The sequence below is a fragment of the Macaca fascicularis genome, chromosome 7 (assembly GCF_037993035.2).
Source record: "Macaca fascicularis isolate 582-1 chromosome 7, T2T-MFA8v1.1".
Taxonomy (NCBI): domain Eukaryota; kingdom Metazoa; phylum Chordata; class Mammalia; order Primates; family Cercopithecidae; genus Macaca; species Macaca fascicularis.
Window position 1 is genome coordinate 2,468,199 of NC_088381.1, and position 17,844 is coordinate 2,486,042.

At 44.4% G+C, this 17,844-nt stretch overlaps 1 protein-coding gene across 3 annotated transcripts in view; it reads left to right on the plus strand.

The window, feature by feature from the left end:
- The window catches only part of GABRB3 (gamma-aminobutyric acid type A receptor subunit beta3), a 227,362-nt gene that overhangs the window by 142,800 nt on the left and 66,718 nt on the right, over positions 1-17,844 (plus strand). For 2 of the 3 annotated variants that reach the window (XM_005559021.4, XM_005559020.5), the window contains exon 4: positions 10,189-10,409. The exons of the other annotated variant lie outside the window; for it this stretch is intronic. In XM_005559021.4, the coding sequence (XP_005559078.1) occupies positions 10,189-10,409 (221 nt within the window). The remainder of the gene's footprint in view (positions 1-10,188; positions 10,410-17,844) is intronic. 3 annotated transcript variants of the gene reach the window in all.

Sequence of the window (17,844 nt, forward strand, 5' to 3'; positions counted from 1 at the left end):
AGTTCTTGGTCATTAAATGGAATAGATTGGAATTTCCTAAATAAATTTTGTTAACAAAAGTGCCAATTCCCTCAGCCTAACCTTCCTTGTAGGAATTACTGCAAAGGAAGTCACCACCACCTAGGGCTTATGTAAGCTTCTCAAAACAATTTTCCATCTTCCCTGACCTGAGAACAACTTACCTGCAAGGTTTTGTATCATAAACTTGCTGAACCAGATGCAAATGCAGGTGTCCTGTGGTTTTCACAGCTGCAGTTAAATATTTAAATTTGGTTTAGAAATTGCATTTCCTTCTCAGGGATAGTAAATTTTTTCTTCATTTCCTGTGCTAAGGAATGTAGTCAATTACTTAATTGCAGAATAATGAGCAATATTTCCACTTTCAAATGTGTATTCTTGTCATTTTCATGTGATAAGTGCCAAGAGATTTGCACAAGCAGGAAGAAACTTTGGTGTTTATATGTCTTACTGCAGTTCATCTGAGCTGCCTGAATTATACACCTAAAGATGAGCTGAGGTTTCATTTTGGTTGGTTGTTGCTGCTGCTTGTATATTCTCAGGAGATTTTGAAAGGACAGTCACTATGTATAAATGCTTGACTCGTGGGTGGCTCATATTCCAGAATGCCTGCTCCCAGCACTCAGGGCTTCCTCTACAGCTTCTAGGTCCAGCAATACTTTCCTCACCTCCCAGCAGCACTGTGGCTCCAAAACAGGGAGCCTGGGCTAGTCCTGGTGTCTCACCAGGAACCATGGCCTCTTAACCTTTGCGTGAAATTGATAATCTGGAGTGAAACCTAACAACCCTTTTTGTCATATTTTTTTCAATAGGAAAACATTGCACACATCCTAAACAAATGAATTACAAATTTGCAGAACTCTACCCACTAGTATTGAAAGCAATTTGAGCTTGTAAAACACGCATCCCATGAACTTCAGGGTTTGTGCTGTTTGATACACACACCAATCCCGAGAGACTGTATTGTCTGTGGAGAGGGCCCCTGATTTCATTAGATTATCAAAGGGCTTTATGATCCCTGAAATAAACCAAGATGAATAAATAACTTTTTAATTCAAGGGATTTTGTTTGCAAAGTTTCTAAGAAAGACCCCTTTTTTAAAGAAAGGTTCTGTTTTTAAGAAAGACCCTGTTTTTAAGAAAGACCCTTTGTTGTGAATGCAATTCTTACTCGAATATTTCTTCATGCTGATTCTAAGTTCTTCAGAAGGCTTTCATAAGAGAAAGAAAGGTATTCAAGACATCTAATGATTTTGACAAACTACAATAGTTCAAACTAACTATAATTCAGCAAAACAACTCACATGTATACAGCATACTCCAGAGAGGTCCAGTTCCCAGTGGACTGGACGATTCCCTTGTGCTTTCCTCCTCACTGCCTGAGCACTCTCCATTAACTCCCATATCCCAGGGCCTCCATGTCCACAGGAACCTGTCACGGTATAACTGGAGGTGCTGGCAGCTTTCCCTTCTGTGGACAGCTGTTTCAGGTACGGAGGGACTGGGTAGAGCAGGGGCCCAGAAGGTCTCTGCAGGTGCCCTGGGCTCCTGCCCACCCAGAGGAAACAGCCTTACCTCCGGGAGCCTGGCCTAGGAATGCAGGAGTCCAGGGATAATTTCTCCACATGGGCTTCCCCAGCGGCCTCCCCTGGTGAGGGTTTGGGGTTGAACCGCTGAGTAAGTGGGGTGGCAGAGGTCGTGGAGGGTTGGTGGGCGCCGGGACATCTGATTTCCTATACCTAGAGCCTTCCGAGTACTGTATCCATCCAGGGCCAGCCCCATCTCAGGACTGGCGCTGCACCTTAACCAGAAGCCAAACGTTCTCAGGGTGCCCAGGGCTGTGGAGACACCTGCTAACAAAATAAGTTGAGTGACTATTGGTGCACACACATTCATTGTGTCTTAATTAATTTACAGGAGGGATATTTTATAAATGCTTGAATGGCTATAAATCTCAACTCTTACTAACAGTGTAGTTTGCTAAAGTCAGGTTACATCGAATTATAACCAGAAGGGGCTCGGTGAGCTTAGAAGCTGCACCAGGGCTGAAGATTTCGGTGATGTGAGAAGTTGAGTGTTACCACCTTGGGTCTGTGGGGCCCACCCACAGCCCAGGACGCTTCTGCATCCCCTGGACACGGGGCTGTGTCTCTGCAACCGCACTGGAAGCGATTTCCGCAAGCTCTGACCTCTCCACCAATACCCGCTCCTCCTCCTCCTCCTGCCAACACATTCGGTCTAGAGGTGCTGATAATGCTGGCTGTGCCACAGCCAAGGGCCAGTGCCAGGATTCAGCCTGTGTCTCCCGAGTGTGTGCTGAGCTAATCAGGTCCACCCTCCCAGGACGAGGTTCCCCACCACGCAGCCGCAGGGCGCACCGCGCACAGCGCAGGGGGAGGAGCCTGCCGGCCAGGCACGGGAGCTGGGCCACGTCATTTCCGCTAGGGGCCACGCCCCTCGAGCCACAGACCTTGCCTCCTCCCGCCCCGGGCCACGCCTCCTCCCGCCCGGGGCCCGCTTCCTGGAGCTGCCCTCCTCCGCAGGCCCCGCCCCTGGTTGCCTCTGCTTCGCAAAGCCCTGCGCCTCCAGGCAGCTGCTGCTCCCCACACTGCACCCCTGTGCCTCCCCCAGCGTTGGCCTCCCCTGTAAAGAGCAGAGATGGAGAAGAAGCAACAGTTACGACTTGGGTTAGCCTGGCGGAGGCTCTCGGGGTCTTTGGGACCTCAGCACCGGGATACCAGGAGACTCCTTCGGGTCCCCATGTGGGCCAGCTACCAGACAAGCGGTGAAAGTCGGGGACGCGGGCTCTCTGCAGAGTAACAAGGAGTGGGGACGCTCTTGCACCTGATCCCCCACACCTCCCAGCTCTGATTTCCAAGGCCTCAGAGCCTCTGTTTGAGGACTGCCGTTTCAGGCCTCTGCTGGCCCCCTTTCTTCTCTCTAGGGCTCCGTCAGCTACCCTAGGGGGTCACCAACCTAGGTAGAAGGTGAGGTTCACCCTGTGGAGCTGTCTCCTCTGCCTCGCCCTGTGGCACTGCTTTTTTGTGAAAATAGCTGTGTGGGGTAAGTTGATATCAGGAGCTGCTTCGTCCAGATGTCCATACCCACGACTGGCCCTCCAGGGGCAGCCCCCCTGCCCTTCACATAGCTGAATCTTTTACTTCTAGGTTCAGAGCAGATGGTTGTTTGTCCAGGAATTCATCTGTAGTCATCCTTCCCAGAAGTGGCTTTTTCTGATTACCATATCCCTTCGAGTTTAGGATGGCACTTAACCTAGATTGCTTTTGAATTCTTGGAACCTGCAATTATTGTGTCTGCCACATGGCCAGTCCCTTAGGGCCCATAGTGGCTGTAGTTCATCTTCGCCTCCCTCAAGTTGTCTAGCAGGCGGTAAGCACTCAATAAACATTTTCTGAATAATTGAGTAAATACAGGTACACCTCCAGAGATACTTCAGGTTCTGTTCCAGACCACTGCTGTAAAGCAAATATCATGAAGTGAGTCACAAATTTTTTGGTTTCCCAAGATATATAAAAGTTATGTTTACACTGTATTGTAGTCTATTAACTGTCCAATAACGTGTCTATAAAATGTACATACCTTAATTAAAAATACTGTGTTGCGAAAAATGCTAACAATCATCTGAGCCTTCAGAGAGTCATGATCTTTTTGCAGGTGGAGTGTCTTGCCTCAGTGTTGATGGCTGCTGACTGATCAGGGTGGTGGTTGCTGAAAACTCTGGCAGTTTCTTTAAATAAGGCAACAATGAAATGTATTACTTTGACCATTTCATGAAAGATTTATCTGCAGCATTGGATGCTGTTTGGTAGCGTTTTACCCACAGTAGAACTTCTTTCAAAATTGGAGTCAATCCTCTCAAACCCTGCCACTGCTTTATCAACTAAGTTTATGTAATATTCTAAATCCTTTGTTGTCATTACAACAATGTTCACAACATCCTCACCAGGAGTAGATTCCATCTCAAGAAACCACGCTTTGCTCATCCATAGGAAGCAACCCCTCATTCATTCAAGTTTAATCATTAGATTCCAGAAATTCAGGGACATCGTCAAGTTTCACTTCTAGTTCTCTTGCTGTTCCCATCGCATCTGCAATGACTCGAACTCCTCAAAGTCATCCATGAGGGCTGGAATCCACATCTTCCAAACTCCTGTTGGTGTTGATATTTTGACCTCCTCCGATAAATCATGAGTGTTCTTACTGACATCTGGAATGGTGAGTCCTTTCCAGAACGTTTTCAGTTTGGTTTGCCCAGATCCATCAAAAGAATCACTGTTTATGGCAGCTATAGCCTTATGAAATGTATTTCTTAAATAATAAAGCTTGAAAGTCAGCTTCTCCTTGATCTATGGGCTGCGGAACGGATGTTGTGTTAGCAGACTTGAAAACAGCATCCATCTCTTTGTACATATCCATTAGAGCTCTTGAGTGACCAGGGGCATTGAAAATGAGCAGTAACATTTTGAAAGGAATGTTTTTTTCTGAGCAGAAGGTCTCAACTGTGGGTTGAAAATATTCAGTTTTGTAAATATGTGTTGACACCTAGGTTTTATTGTTGCATTTATTGAGCATAGGCAGAGTAGCTTAGCATAATTCTTAAGGGCCCTAGGATTTTCAAAAGGGTCGGTGAGCATTGGCTTCAACGTAAAGTCAGCAGCTACAGTTAGCCCCTAACAAGAGAGTCAGCCTGTCCTTTGAAGCTCCGAAGCCAAACATTGACTTCTGTCTTGCTATGAAAGCCCTACATGGCATCTTCTTCCATTAGAAAAGACTTCTTCCAAAGTCTACACGAAAACCTTTTGTTGAGTGTAACCACCTTCATCAGTGATCTTAGCAGGATCTTCTGGATAACTTGCTGCAGCTTCTCCATCAGCACTTGCTCCTTCACCTTGCACGTTTATGTTATGGAAATGGCTTCCTTGCTTAAACCTCATGAATCAATCTCTCCTGTCTTCTAACTTTTCTTCTGCAGCTGCCTTACCTCTTTCAGCCTTTAAAGAATTGAAGAGAGTTAGGATTTTGCCTTAGATTAAACTTTGACTTAAGAGAATGTTGTGGTGGGTTTGATATTCTATCCATATCAGCAATAAGGCTGTTTGACTTTCTTACCATTCACTGGAGTAGCACTTTGAATTTCCTACTAAAACTTTTTATTTGCATTCACAATTTGGCTAACTGGTAGAAAAGGCCTAACATTAGGCCTATAAAACGTTTTTGCACATCAATCATTTGACCTGCTCCCTCACTAAGCTTAATCATTTCTAGTTTTTCATTTACCGTGAGAGATGGGTGACTCTTCCTTGCACTTGAAGCCTTGGAGGCCATTGGAGGATTATTAACTGGCCTCATTTTGATATCGTTGTGTCTCAGGGAATAGGGAGGCCCAAAGAGAGGGAGAGATACAGGGTTAAGATTCAGTTGGTAGATCAGTCAGAGGACACACAACATCTGTACGGTAAGTTTGCTGTCTTACGTGGGTGCTATTCCTGGTGCCCCACAGCGATAATAATAGTAATATCAAATGTCCCTGATTATAGGTCACCATAACCAATATAAAAATAATGAAATACTGAGATTGAAATCTTGTGAAAATTACTGAAATATGACCCAGAGACATGAAGTGAGGATATGCTGTTGGAAAAACAGTGCTGATCGACTTACGTGCTCAACGCTGGGTTGCCACAAGCCTTCGATTTGTTAAAAATGCAATATCTGTGAAGCACCGTAAAGTAAGGCAAGCCTGTATCTGGTGATACAGATATTTTCTTGTGCATCCTGGGGGTCTGGCAAAAGAGGGAACGGTAGCAACTCAATTGGTGGAGGACGCAAGCTGCTTCTGTAAATGGTATCAACTATCTGTCTCATTTGGTGTCCACTGCTACCTCCCCAACCCCTTGTCAGCCAGCAGGAACCACAGCAACGGACCCACCCTGCCCCAGAATGGCCAGCTTGGCTCTTCTTTGAGAAGCTCCACCCTTCCCAGTCATTTCTTATTTTTGTACCCAGACATCACCTGAGTCCACCTCGAGCCTTTAATTAAGGTTAAAGAACAAAGGCTTAATTTCCATTTCATGTTCTGTGAGGAGTCCAGTGTCCCCTCTGCTCCCCACAGCCAATATTCCTTTAATCCTTGGAGCTTTTAAAGTCTAAAGGATCTTCCGTTTCTGCAGACGGGCTTGGAATTCAAATTCTGACAGACACTGCATCCCATGCAAATTCCATCTCTTTGTGACTGTGCTCTTCTCTTTGGTTCATGCCACATCACTGCAAATGTAAAAATTGGTAACTTCCCTGGGATGCATTGAAGGAAAGGATACTTTTACAAAGCATTTTTCTGTAGCAACTATGCTAAATGTTTGGTGATGGGTTGGGCGTGGAAGGAGGAGTTGGTGGTGCCGGAGTTCTGATTACTCTCTTTGAAGAACCCCTGCATGACCTGACTGTCCATGCTCAGGGACATCCTTTCAAAGCGCCACCCTGCCAAGCTCACTCCCCTTTATTATGAGGAACTGTTTAGCTCCCACCCCTTGGAGCTTCCACATTGAGAGCCAGGCCCTGAAGGGAGGTGGCCCGAACTTCAAGTCCCGCTGTCCCGGGTTACTTGTGTTTGAGGGAGTGGAGGGAGCGGATGAGGAGCAAGTTACTTCAGCTCTTCAATTTTTGTTACTTCATCGATATAGGATAATAATTATAATACCTGCTTCGTAGTTAAATGAGGTGCTAGGCAGCACGGGGCCTGGAGTTTGCTGAAGGATCATGCACACAAGCGGCTGCCCGCTGTTCCTGGCTCAGTGCTCACCACTGCGTGTCACAAGGGGCGGCACCGTGGCCCCCAGAACAGGAGAACCCTGCATTTGCTACTCACAGCTGCACGAGAGTGGAGGGAGGCTTGGACCTTTCCACCATCCCCTTCCCTTTCTTTGCCAGCTAGTAAGTATCCCAGAAAAGAAGGAGGACACTGATTTGTGCCCCCACTGATGTGATAGTCCTTGCCATACATGGCTGATCACATGCAGCGGGTTTGGATTTACATACCAGCTTTTCCCTCCTGCTGTTACCTAAGCTCTTACCCCCTAGTCCACTCAAGTCACCTCAGCAAACACCCGAGACCCAGACCCAAACTGAGAGGCGCCGCTGATGGTGCGGAGAGTGACACAGTCCAAAATAAGGCGCGGAGCCCAAGCTGTCAGGCTGTGAGTGACAGCTGGCTCCCAGGGCTGACGGACGAGTTCTCTCCCTTCTCGTGGCAAGCCTCGTGCAAGCCCATCCAGAGGGGCTCTGAGAAGGGCGCCAGACATCGCGACTCAGGCGTTAAGGATGCGGGGTTAGGAGTAAAGAAAGAAACAAGGGAAACTTCTATTTCAACACGAATGTCACATGGAGGGTGATAGTAGAGAAACCCTGTGGTTGCCACTGCTAACACGTGTCCTTTTGTTGTGAAACCACAGCTTCGCACGCCTCAGTTCCAGCGCACCACCCACACCAGCGAAAGGTAGTGGTGATGAAGGGGCGGAACATGCCCTGGGAAGGTGCATTCTCTTCCTGATGTTCCGCATCAGCCCAGTGTCCGAGAACCTTTCAGGCCTTTGCTTTACCCACCACTCAGCACTGTCCGCTCCTCAGAGGCCCCTGCACGCCATCCCCTCTACCCCTTGAACTCACCATTGCTACGCTAGTTTTCCTCACAAGTGGCTTTGTGTTTTAAGATGGAGGTTTTATTATTATTTAGGTCAGGCAAGGCCGACAGATCAGGAGACGACTGCCATTGAGAAGAGTGTGTTCCTCCCAGTTCCGGGGCAGCGGGGAGCCACACCATGCCATGGGGGCTGTTCTGGGGGCGCCAGGGTGGGTCAGGCAGCAGAGGGAGGGGAAATGCCTTTATTGTGGTTGCTGGGAAGGAATGGGTGGCACGGGGGGAGCAGGCTCAGAATTGGCCGGTTTAAATAATTTCAGGCCCATGGGGCACAGGGGCTGTCTTTAGTTGTCCAGTACCTGGACCTGGGGCAGTTTAGGCGGGTGATAGGGACCCCAGAAGTGCAAGCTCAGTAAAAGAGGAGGTTGGAGTCTTAGCCGCTGAAATCTATGCCCTGTGAATTTATGGCATAATAGGTATAAAAAATAAAAGACCTCTGGACTGTAAAAACAAACAAAAGAGGTGGCTGGGGTGTGGGTTTTGGACTGGTTGGTTTGTATGTGAAAGCTACATTCCTAGGAGAGTTGTTTACCATCTCTAGGAGTTAGCCAGCCCTGGAAGGGGCCCTCCCTCCAAGGTCCACAGGGTCGCAGATCCAAGCATCAGAATACAGAAATAAAAGACACGGTTAATACTCTTGGTCATGACTCTCTGCTCCATGGAAACTGTCCATGGCTTTCATTGGCTGCGAAGGTGGCATTCTAGTTTCCACCTTCTGGTCACTGCCCTGGGGTCTAGCCCGACCCATCGCTCTGCTCTCTTCTCCCCATAAACCCAGCATTCCAGCCAAACTGCACTCCACAGGCTTTTTCATCAGGCCCTTAAAAGCAACGGCCTGTGTGTTTTCGATGTGCCCTGTGTGCTGTCTGCCTAGCCGAGGCTTATCTTTAGTGCCATCTGCTCTGTGAGAATCTTCCATTGGTGGTGGTGGTGAGGGCCCCCACAGGTTATTACTAGGCACAGAGCTCTGCCTACAAACGTGTCTGGGGAGAAAAATGCCTGCTTCTTTTCGTCTGCTTCAATGCTGCCTCTCCTTCAGTTGAAGACAAGGCCTCTCTAAAGACTGTCCAGCCTATTTGGACTTTCTTGCCTTTCCTTCTACTCTTAATTTTTATGAGACTCGAAGCTTAAAAATGTATTTTGTTTATAGTGCTATAGTACAAGCTGGTTTTGTTTCCCCCTCTTGTGGCAAGCACCTGAAGACAAACCCATGTCCCCTATCCGTCTCTAAGCCTCTGTATTCCAGCACTACCGAGAGCAGCCATAGACAGTCATCGGTTAGCAACACCGTGAACTGCCCTGTGAGAAGCAAAGAGAACACTGGAAGGGTTGTCAGGAGGCTGTGTCTAGGCTGGATTCTTCAGCTGATTAGCTCTCCACCCCTCGCTGCCTACAGGTGATGAGGATGTTTACAGACATGATCTTAGAGGGTGTGAACTCAGAACGCGGCTTGTGCAGAATGGCAGCGATTTTTTTCCCTCCGTGGTTGGAGAATTTACCTCCTAACTTTTGATTTTCCAGCTTGTATCCTTCCACAGAGTGGTTCGAAATGTCCTGTGAATATCACCAGAGTTTTAGACTTGGTCATTCTAGAACTGAATGGTGATTGCCCCCAACAAAAAGAGAATTTCTTTTGTTCCCCCATGTCTAGCCTCTGATTCGTCTTTTTTTCCACTTTGTTCTCACTGAACTAACTGCTTTGGCAAAACAAAAGCAGAACCATCACGTAGACATTTGGTAATTTTGTGGGCAAGACTGTGGACAACACCATGGCCCCGTCTGTCTTCCACCTCCCATATCCTGCTTTGACCTCAGGGTCCCATTTTCCCCAGGTGAATAGCTCATCATCTCCAGGTGATTCTATGGTCCGCTTAATGTAGAAATGGCCACGGCAAGCTGGAGGAAAACAGAAGTACGATAGGTAGGGCATGGAGACCTCCCACAGGCCCTGGCGTCTGCGGAGGATGTTTATGGCGGGTTTGTGTTTATAACCCTCGTGGAGGGCAGCACCAGAGGAAAGTGGCTCAAATTGCAGAGAGAGAGTTTGTAGACAGAGCTCATCTGTCGTGGGTGGTTAAAGCACCTGTCTGCCTGCTGGGAGAGGGAACATCCATGGGAACAATCTAGTTCCCCGCCAGCAATCTGATTTTACAATGACTTTTTCCCCTTTATTTCTATGCTGTTATCTGTTAAATGCCAGTTTGTCTAGTCTGCTTCTTACCTAAGTAAAACAGAGGACGTCTATACGTGACACACACAGATTCGTGTCCCTATTAAAGCTGGTATTTGCATTCACAAGAAAGCAGCCATTGCTTCCTATCCTGCATAAAAATGACATCCATTTCTCCTGGTTATTGGCTGTAGAGCCTAGATTGCAACCTGAATTTGGCTGATCGTGGAGGAAATACGCCTGTGGATGAGTACAAACTAACTTTCTTTCTTTTCTTTTCCCCCCAGGATTATACCTTAACCATGTATTTTCAACAATATTGGAGAGATAAAAGGCTCGCCTATTCTGGGATCCCTCTCAACCTCACGCTTGACAATCGAGTGGCTGACCAGCTATGGGTGCCCGACACATATTTCTTAAATGACAAAAAGTCATTTGTGCATGGAGTGACAGTGAAAAACCGCATGATCCGCCTTCACCCTGATGGGACAGTGCTGTATGGGCTCAGGTCTGTGTGCCTCTTCAGGGCCAATTTTGCTGTTGCATGGTGCATGGGTGTGGAATATCTCACTTGAGATGATTATCGTAAGTGAGGCAATGACCTCAGATTAATTAGGAAGCATCTATGAAGCACTTTAAGCTTTGCAGAAAACAAAAAAATCTCATAACCATAAAATTTGGGGCATTACTGTTACTATAAATAGTCATCAAGCAGTTGAAAAACAGCCACCTTTGGATCAATTGTATATAATTGGATTGCCACGTCTAAGAACACAGATTCCCTCAGGATGGATTTTCCGTATCATAGCCACAGAGCCCTGTAATTAATATCGCCCTGACACTGCAGTGGCTTCAGCGAAGTTTTTTTTCAAAGCTGTCTGCACAGTTGAAAAAAAACGTCTGTTGCGCAGATTGTAGGGTTTACTCTCCACGGAGCTTTACTGAGGTAGTGCCACGAATATTTATGGGAATGACTAAGCGAGAGGTTTCCTGATGAGAAACATCTCTCTCCAGCGCTCATAATCACTCAAATCAGGCAACCAGGCTGCCTTCCTGACTCCCAGTGAGGAGGCCCTGGGCTTCCCTGGTTGCTTGGAAACCGCCAAGCCTTTCCATGGGGCTCCATCCCAGCTGGTGGTCAACTATTTTGAATATCACCTTGCTAAATGGTGCCCTTAAAAACCTTCTGTCCCCTGCATAGATTTTGCCTGATTTGGGGTTTGCTTTGTTGTAGAACAGTGTTTTGTGTGTATGTGTGTCTGCTTCTGGAACTCTTGGCCTAAAAGTGCCCTTGAGACCCTCTAGCCGTGGCTCTCGGTGTTGAGTGGGACACTTGTGGGTAGCTTGGAGAAAAGATGTATCTGAAAGTGTGTGAACCCAGAGCCTTCGAGCTAAGACCCTAACAGCTATAAGCGAAATCATAACCGTATGTATTTAAATCCACATCCCTGTGACTGTCATGCCTCAAGACGGGTAGAGTGAATGATTTAACATTGCCTCAAATAGAAACGTGTGAGTGATTTTCTCAGAACCACAGTTTAGAGAGTAGAATTTGGGGTTTTGGCAAAATCAGATGTTTTTAATGGTAAGCGGCACATGTCACCCAAGCCATGGTCTTCCTTGAAAGAGAGTCTAGCCTGGAGTTTCTTTGGGAGGTTCTCAGCGTTTTCTGTTTTTGCCTGAAAATGAGACCTATGGTTGTAAGGCTCTGAAGGTTCGGGTTCTGGTAAGTGCATCAGCTGCACGAACCGACTCTTCAGACGTCTTGGAAATGTAGAACGAGGAGCCATTTACCTGCCCCCATCCCCAAAAAAACTGAAGTGAAAGAAGCTCTGTGTGTGTAAATGCGTGTGAGTCTGTGTGTGTGGGTGTGGGTTGAGTTTTGTATGTGTGTGGTATGTGACGTGTGTGGTGTGTACTTGTGTGTGTGTGTGTGTGTGTGGTGTGTGTTGGGTTTGTTGTGTGTGTGATATGTATTGTGTTGGCGTGCATTGTGCATGTGTGTGTAGTGTGTGTTTTGTGTGGTAATGTGTGTATTGTATGTGTGTGCACGTGTGTGTGTGATGGGGAAGAGCAAAAAGAAGCAAATATCAATAAAAATTAATGTAGGAATTTTTGACTTTTTAAACAAAACGTGCTATTTGGGTTTTCTCCACTTTATTTTTGCATTCTTTATTTTTCTTTTTTTTACCAGAAGTAGAGTATGTCAGTCTGTGTATGTCTTTGTTAAAAGCAAAGAGCTTTAACTCTGTTAAAATAGAATTATGTAATACACATAAAAACTCTGTCATAAATTCCCCAACTCTTGGAAAATGTTGGATTTTAGGTAAGAATAAGATAAACCAAGAAAAAAAAATTGCTTGGTCTGTAAGTTTATATGTAAACGTTAAATAATAATGTAATAATAAGCCATGGGGACCTTTAGTAGTAAACTTTGTACAATAACCTAAAAAAGCCTTAGTCAAATTTATATCCATTATGCCTCTCAAACGTCTCTTAAATCAAGAAATGGATTTTTAAGTAAGTAGCTGGGTTTTTTTCAAGCGTGGTATAGGTATACTCCTTAGCTCTTTATTTACAGCATCATATTTTTGAAACAGTTCTTCGGAGTTACATAGACCTGGATAAGCTATCATAAAGAAAATCTCCAAAGTATAGACTGACTGCAACATTCTTCATGTGTTTAGCAGCTAAACTTATGTCATCTGCTCATTAGAAATTGGCTATTCTAGAAATTTCTGCCTTGATATTTAAAAAACACGTAGCTCTAGAGATTGATTTGAACTTCTGGACAAAAGAGCAAATTAAAAAGTCTCAACACTGATCATTAAACTCATATACACGTATTCTTTGCTATCCTATGTAAACTTCAGTACCATTTATATATTTTACATGTGACTTTTGATAAAAATCAAGGTGTGAGCGCTCACTTGGATCAGCCACCCTCCATCCTCTCTTTGGCCCCAAGGCCCACCTTCCCTCCCCGTCTTTTTACTGTTGCACTGGTTGGATGGTGACATGGCGGGCCAGGAGTGGGCCAGTGTGTGTAACCCAACAATGCCTTGCATCCTTTCGGTAAATGGGTACTATGGCCTTGGCCTGGAGGAGGTCTGGCACAGCTGAGAACACTGAAGTTAAATTCCCCATGGTGGAAGGTTTGCAGAGAGCTGGGGTTGTTCCTGCTCTCCTGCTTGTAACGTACGGCTGGGGAAGGTCCTGCCCACAGAGATTGCTTTCCTACTCATTATGTGCGTGAAATACTGGTTGGACTGGCTGTATCATTGAGACCTTCAGCTTGAATTTCTCTCACCCCTGGACACTGGGATTGGCTCTCGCCTTGTCTGTCCAGCAGTGGCCTACACTGGTAGGTCAGTCACCACTTAGCTCCTCTAGGCTTCTTTCGTTACTCATGCCCAGCCGTTATGGGAACAGCATCAGTGGGCTTTTGCTTTATCTAGGCTAGATGAAGACCTTTGGCTGTAGATGAGCTGTCCATGACGTAGGTTTGCACGTCAACTCAGCCTTATTCTGGGAAATCATTAATCCTTAACTCTGATGACTCTGCAAAAGTAGTCACTGACCACTCATGCAGATGCTTGAGAGTGATCACATTCTTGTAGTGATAAAAGGTTGTTTTAAATCATGAGCCATTTTCCCCATGACTCTTGTAGCCCCTTGAACTTGAAACATGGGCTAACACTAGCTTGCTCTTCTTAGCAGCTTGAGCTCAGCTGAATACGACGGTGAACTGAGATCCCTGCACCAGCTGAAGTCAGCATGTGATGGGAGAGAACGCTCTGGACAGGGCATGCCATCCTAAAATAAAACGTAAATCCTTGACAGTTTCCTTTGGACAGTCAAACCTTTTAAGGAACTAGGAAGATCTTGGCTGACTAAGAAACTAATGGGCCTTTGTCCTGTCCCAGTCACAGCTTTTCTGTTTTCTTTGATGCTGCACTGAAGTTTTCTTCTGTCTGTAAGAAGGCAGAATTATCATCCCTTTTCCTAACTTTCTTTTTCAGTCTCTTGGACCTCGGATGTCATTGACCTTTTCACCTTGCATCATTAAGCATACTTTGTAATGTGGTCTTTTCTTCGTGCCATACATGTTGTATCTTCCTATCATTTCTCTGATGCTATGAGTTGGCAAGGGGGGTTCACAAAATAGTATTCAGTTTGCTCCAAAAAGCACCTGGGAATCTGAGGCTGAGTCATCAAAACAACATAATCCATATTTTGCCTGAGAAGTGTATTGCAAAATCTGTTGGACCATACATGATAAAGTTCTCACTTGTGGCTAAAAATTGCTTTAAGTTGGCAAAATTGCCATTTCTATACTTAAAGATTGAAAGCAATATTAAGATGAAGCCAGAACTTATATCAGACGATTCAAATGAACTCATCAAATTCGTTTGACTAGCATCTTATTCTGTAACTATTTTATACAGTGGTTCTGTTAAAATACTTTTCTCCTCAGAAAAGATATCAACGCACAGAGTTATTAGGGCTCGCATGATTTTTATGCAGCCGTCCCTAACTCCCAAACCCTTGTTTTGTCACCATCTCCCAAATTATCCAACTAAAAAGCATATTGATAAATTTCTTACCAGATGGGATTATGCCAGTTTACACTCCCACCAACAATAAAGTATATATTAGCTTTAGGACTGTGATACCTGCTTTGGAATTTATTATTACTGAGGCCACTGTAAGTAATCTATCCATTTTCTTCATCTCTCAAGGCCGGTGAAGATCGCCTGACTTGCTTTAAGTTCTGGCTCATACACTTCTCTGCTCCCCACCCCCAGCATGTTTTATTCTTCTCCTCCTTATAAGGACTCTCTCACCTTCTCCGCAGACTCCCCCCTCACTTGGATTTGATGAGATTACTTCACACTTTAATTGGAAAACTTCATCTTTGAGTTACAGAGAGCCCACCTGAGCTATCTGTTGCTCACTCTTTGCCTCCCCTGTCAAAATGGAGAGCAGCTCGGCGTCCTGACCATTTCCAAAATGAGCTTCGCCTTGGCACCCTGTCACTGCTGGAGGACTTGGCTCCTGCAGTCCTGACCTCTCCCTTTCTGCTCCTCTCCTCCTCCCTCATCATGCTTCCAGTATGCACACTTCCCTTCTGCTCTTAGAAACATCAGGCATGCCCCCATCCTCGGGCCTTTGCACATGCCCTTGCGGGACACGGACTCCTCTGTGTCTAGATGGTTGTGTGTTCAGCATCATGATAATGTAATTAGGTAACTAAGGATTGCTCAGCTGTCACACTCATAGGGAGAGCCCTTCGCTGATCATTCATTCACTTTCTATTACATTACGTTTTGGGTTGTTATCATAGCACTTACCCAGAGCTGACATTATCCTGTCAGTTTATTGCATTTCTTATTTATTGACTCAGTGTTCCCATCCATGATGACGGGGAAGCCACCATGAGAATATAAACTCTAGGAGAAAAGAATGGTTTCTGTCTTGTTCATTATTCCATCCCCAAATTCTAGAGTAGTGCTTCATGGGGAAAAAAAAAAAAAAAAAAAAAGTATGGCCTGAGCGTTAACTTTGAATTCCATTTAGCCTTTCCATAGTACTTATATTTTCATATTTTCCATTTAGGTGTTCAATCCCTTGGAATTTATCTTGGTGTAGGATGTGATGTAGCTATCCCCTCCCTCCCTCCCTCCCTTCTTTCCTTCTTTCCTTCCTTCCTTTCTTTCTTTCTTTCTTTCCTCTTCTTTGTTCTTTCTTTCTTTTTGAGACGGAGTCTCGCTCTGTCACCCAGGCTGGAGTGCAGTGGCATGATCTTGGCTCACCACAACCTCCACCTCCCAGGTTCAAGCGATTCTCCTGCCTCAGCCTCCCAAGTAGCTGGGATTACAGGTGTGCACTACCATGTATGACTAATTTTTGTATTTTTAGTAGAAATGGGGTTTCACTACGTTGACCAGGCTGCTCTCGAACTCCTGACCTCGTGATCCACCCGCCTTGGCCTCCCAAAGTGCTGGGATTACAGGCGTGAGCCACCGCGCCCGGCCTGTTTGTTTCTTTTGACACAGGTTCTTGCTCTGTTGCTCAGGCTGGAGTAGAGTGGCACAATCATGGTGCATTGATACTGCAACTCCCAGGCTCTTATGATCCTCCTGCCTCAGCCTCCTGCGTAGCTGTGACCAAAGGCGCAGGCCACCACACCCAGCTATTTTTTTTTTTTTGTAAAGATGGGGTTTTATTATGTTGCCCAGGCTGGTCTCAAACTTCTAGCTTCAAGCAATCCTCCAGGAGGCCTTGGCCTCCGAAAATGCTGGGATTACAGGCATGAGTCACCATACACTGTCCGATTTTTTGTTCTTAAATGCTTAGCTCTTTGTCCCAATACTTGTTTATTCTTCCACATTAACTTTAGAATCATTTATTTTATCAAATTCCTAAACGTATATCTTGTGTTGTTTGTTGGAATTATGCTCATTTAGCACTACTTCGGCAAGAGCAAAAGCTACACTATATTCAATGTTTCCTGCATGAGCATGGCACGTTTGCATTCATGTCTTTGTTTATGGCTTTCAGTAAAGTTTTGTCATTTACTCCATTGACTTCTAAACTTTCCATTTTTAACTTCACATTTCTTGCTAAACTTACTCCACTTTTTGAAAGTGTGATGCTGTTAGAAGTAGAATTATTGCTCCTTTATTTTTCTAGCTGGCTTTCCCTGGTATGTGGGAAGGCTCTTGGTCAATTTGTACATAACTATCTTTAAGTATGCATCTATCAAATAATATAGCTAGCCAGTCTAATGTTTCATTATTTTTAACAGTTTAGTTAATCCTGACTATTTTAGTCTTACAGTCATATTGCTTATAAGGATGATTTTTTATCTTCATTTTCAATTGTTTTTATTCTTATTTCTGTTTTTTTGTATTTTCACCTTCCAGAACAATGATAACCAGTGCTAACAGTGTTAATATCAGCACATTTTTCATTGTAATGGGTGCTTCTTGTGGCCCACCATGAAGGATGAGCTGCACTTTTAGTTTAATGTAACTATTCCTTATTCTTTTACTTCCATTATTTTTTGTTCCTGATATATACATTAATATCTGTAAGTCCACCAACACCACTATGCATTTTGTGCAATTTAGAAATTCACTTCAGGCATGTGACCAGTAAGCATGTTAGTGCTAATACTATCTATGCAGAGAAGCAAGTACAGTATGAAATAAAGCAATGAAAACATTTATGTGAAATGTATATTCATGCTAAATCTGGCTTTAGGCTTAACTCTATTAAAAAGGAATTGTCAAACTGCCAGTGTAGTTCATTACAATACTTCTTATTTTACTTTAATCACCGCTAAGAGCTTTAACTATGACCAATGTTAATTAAACCAGCTTCTCCAATTTTCTATCTAGTTTTAAAACAATTATTATCTAAATTTTTTCAACTTGCTAGTTCCTCTGCATGTGCATGAAGATAGACATAGAGAGAAACCCAAAAAAGTATGTATGCCTTACACAGACATGCTTGGACTTTCTGTGTTTTCATAAATTTTCCGTTTTTTAAATAACCAGTCATTTTACTTTAGGACAAAAATTTAGCATAGACCGTAATTTGAATCAACTTTTAGATCAAATCTGAATTAGCAAAACATTCTTTTATTCAATAAGTACACATCTACTTTGGCATATTTTATATACAAAACTTTTCACTGTAATTCTTATTGTTAATAATAATTTTGTGAAAACCTACGAAGCAAGAAATCCTGAACTGCCTATCAAATGTTAGCATTTTCCATATGAGAACCATTCTGTAATTTATAGAAATGTTTCCTCACAATTTTCATTTGACTAGAAATGACCCAGACATCCAATGAACATCAAAAGAATTTTAAGGTTTTAAATTACACAAAAAGTTCACCTACCAGGATTTATTCTATTTACATCTACTCA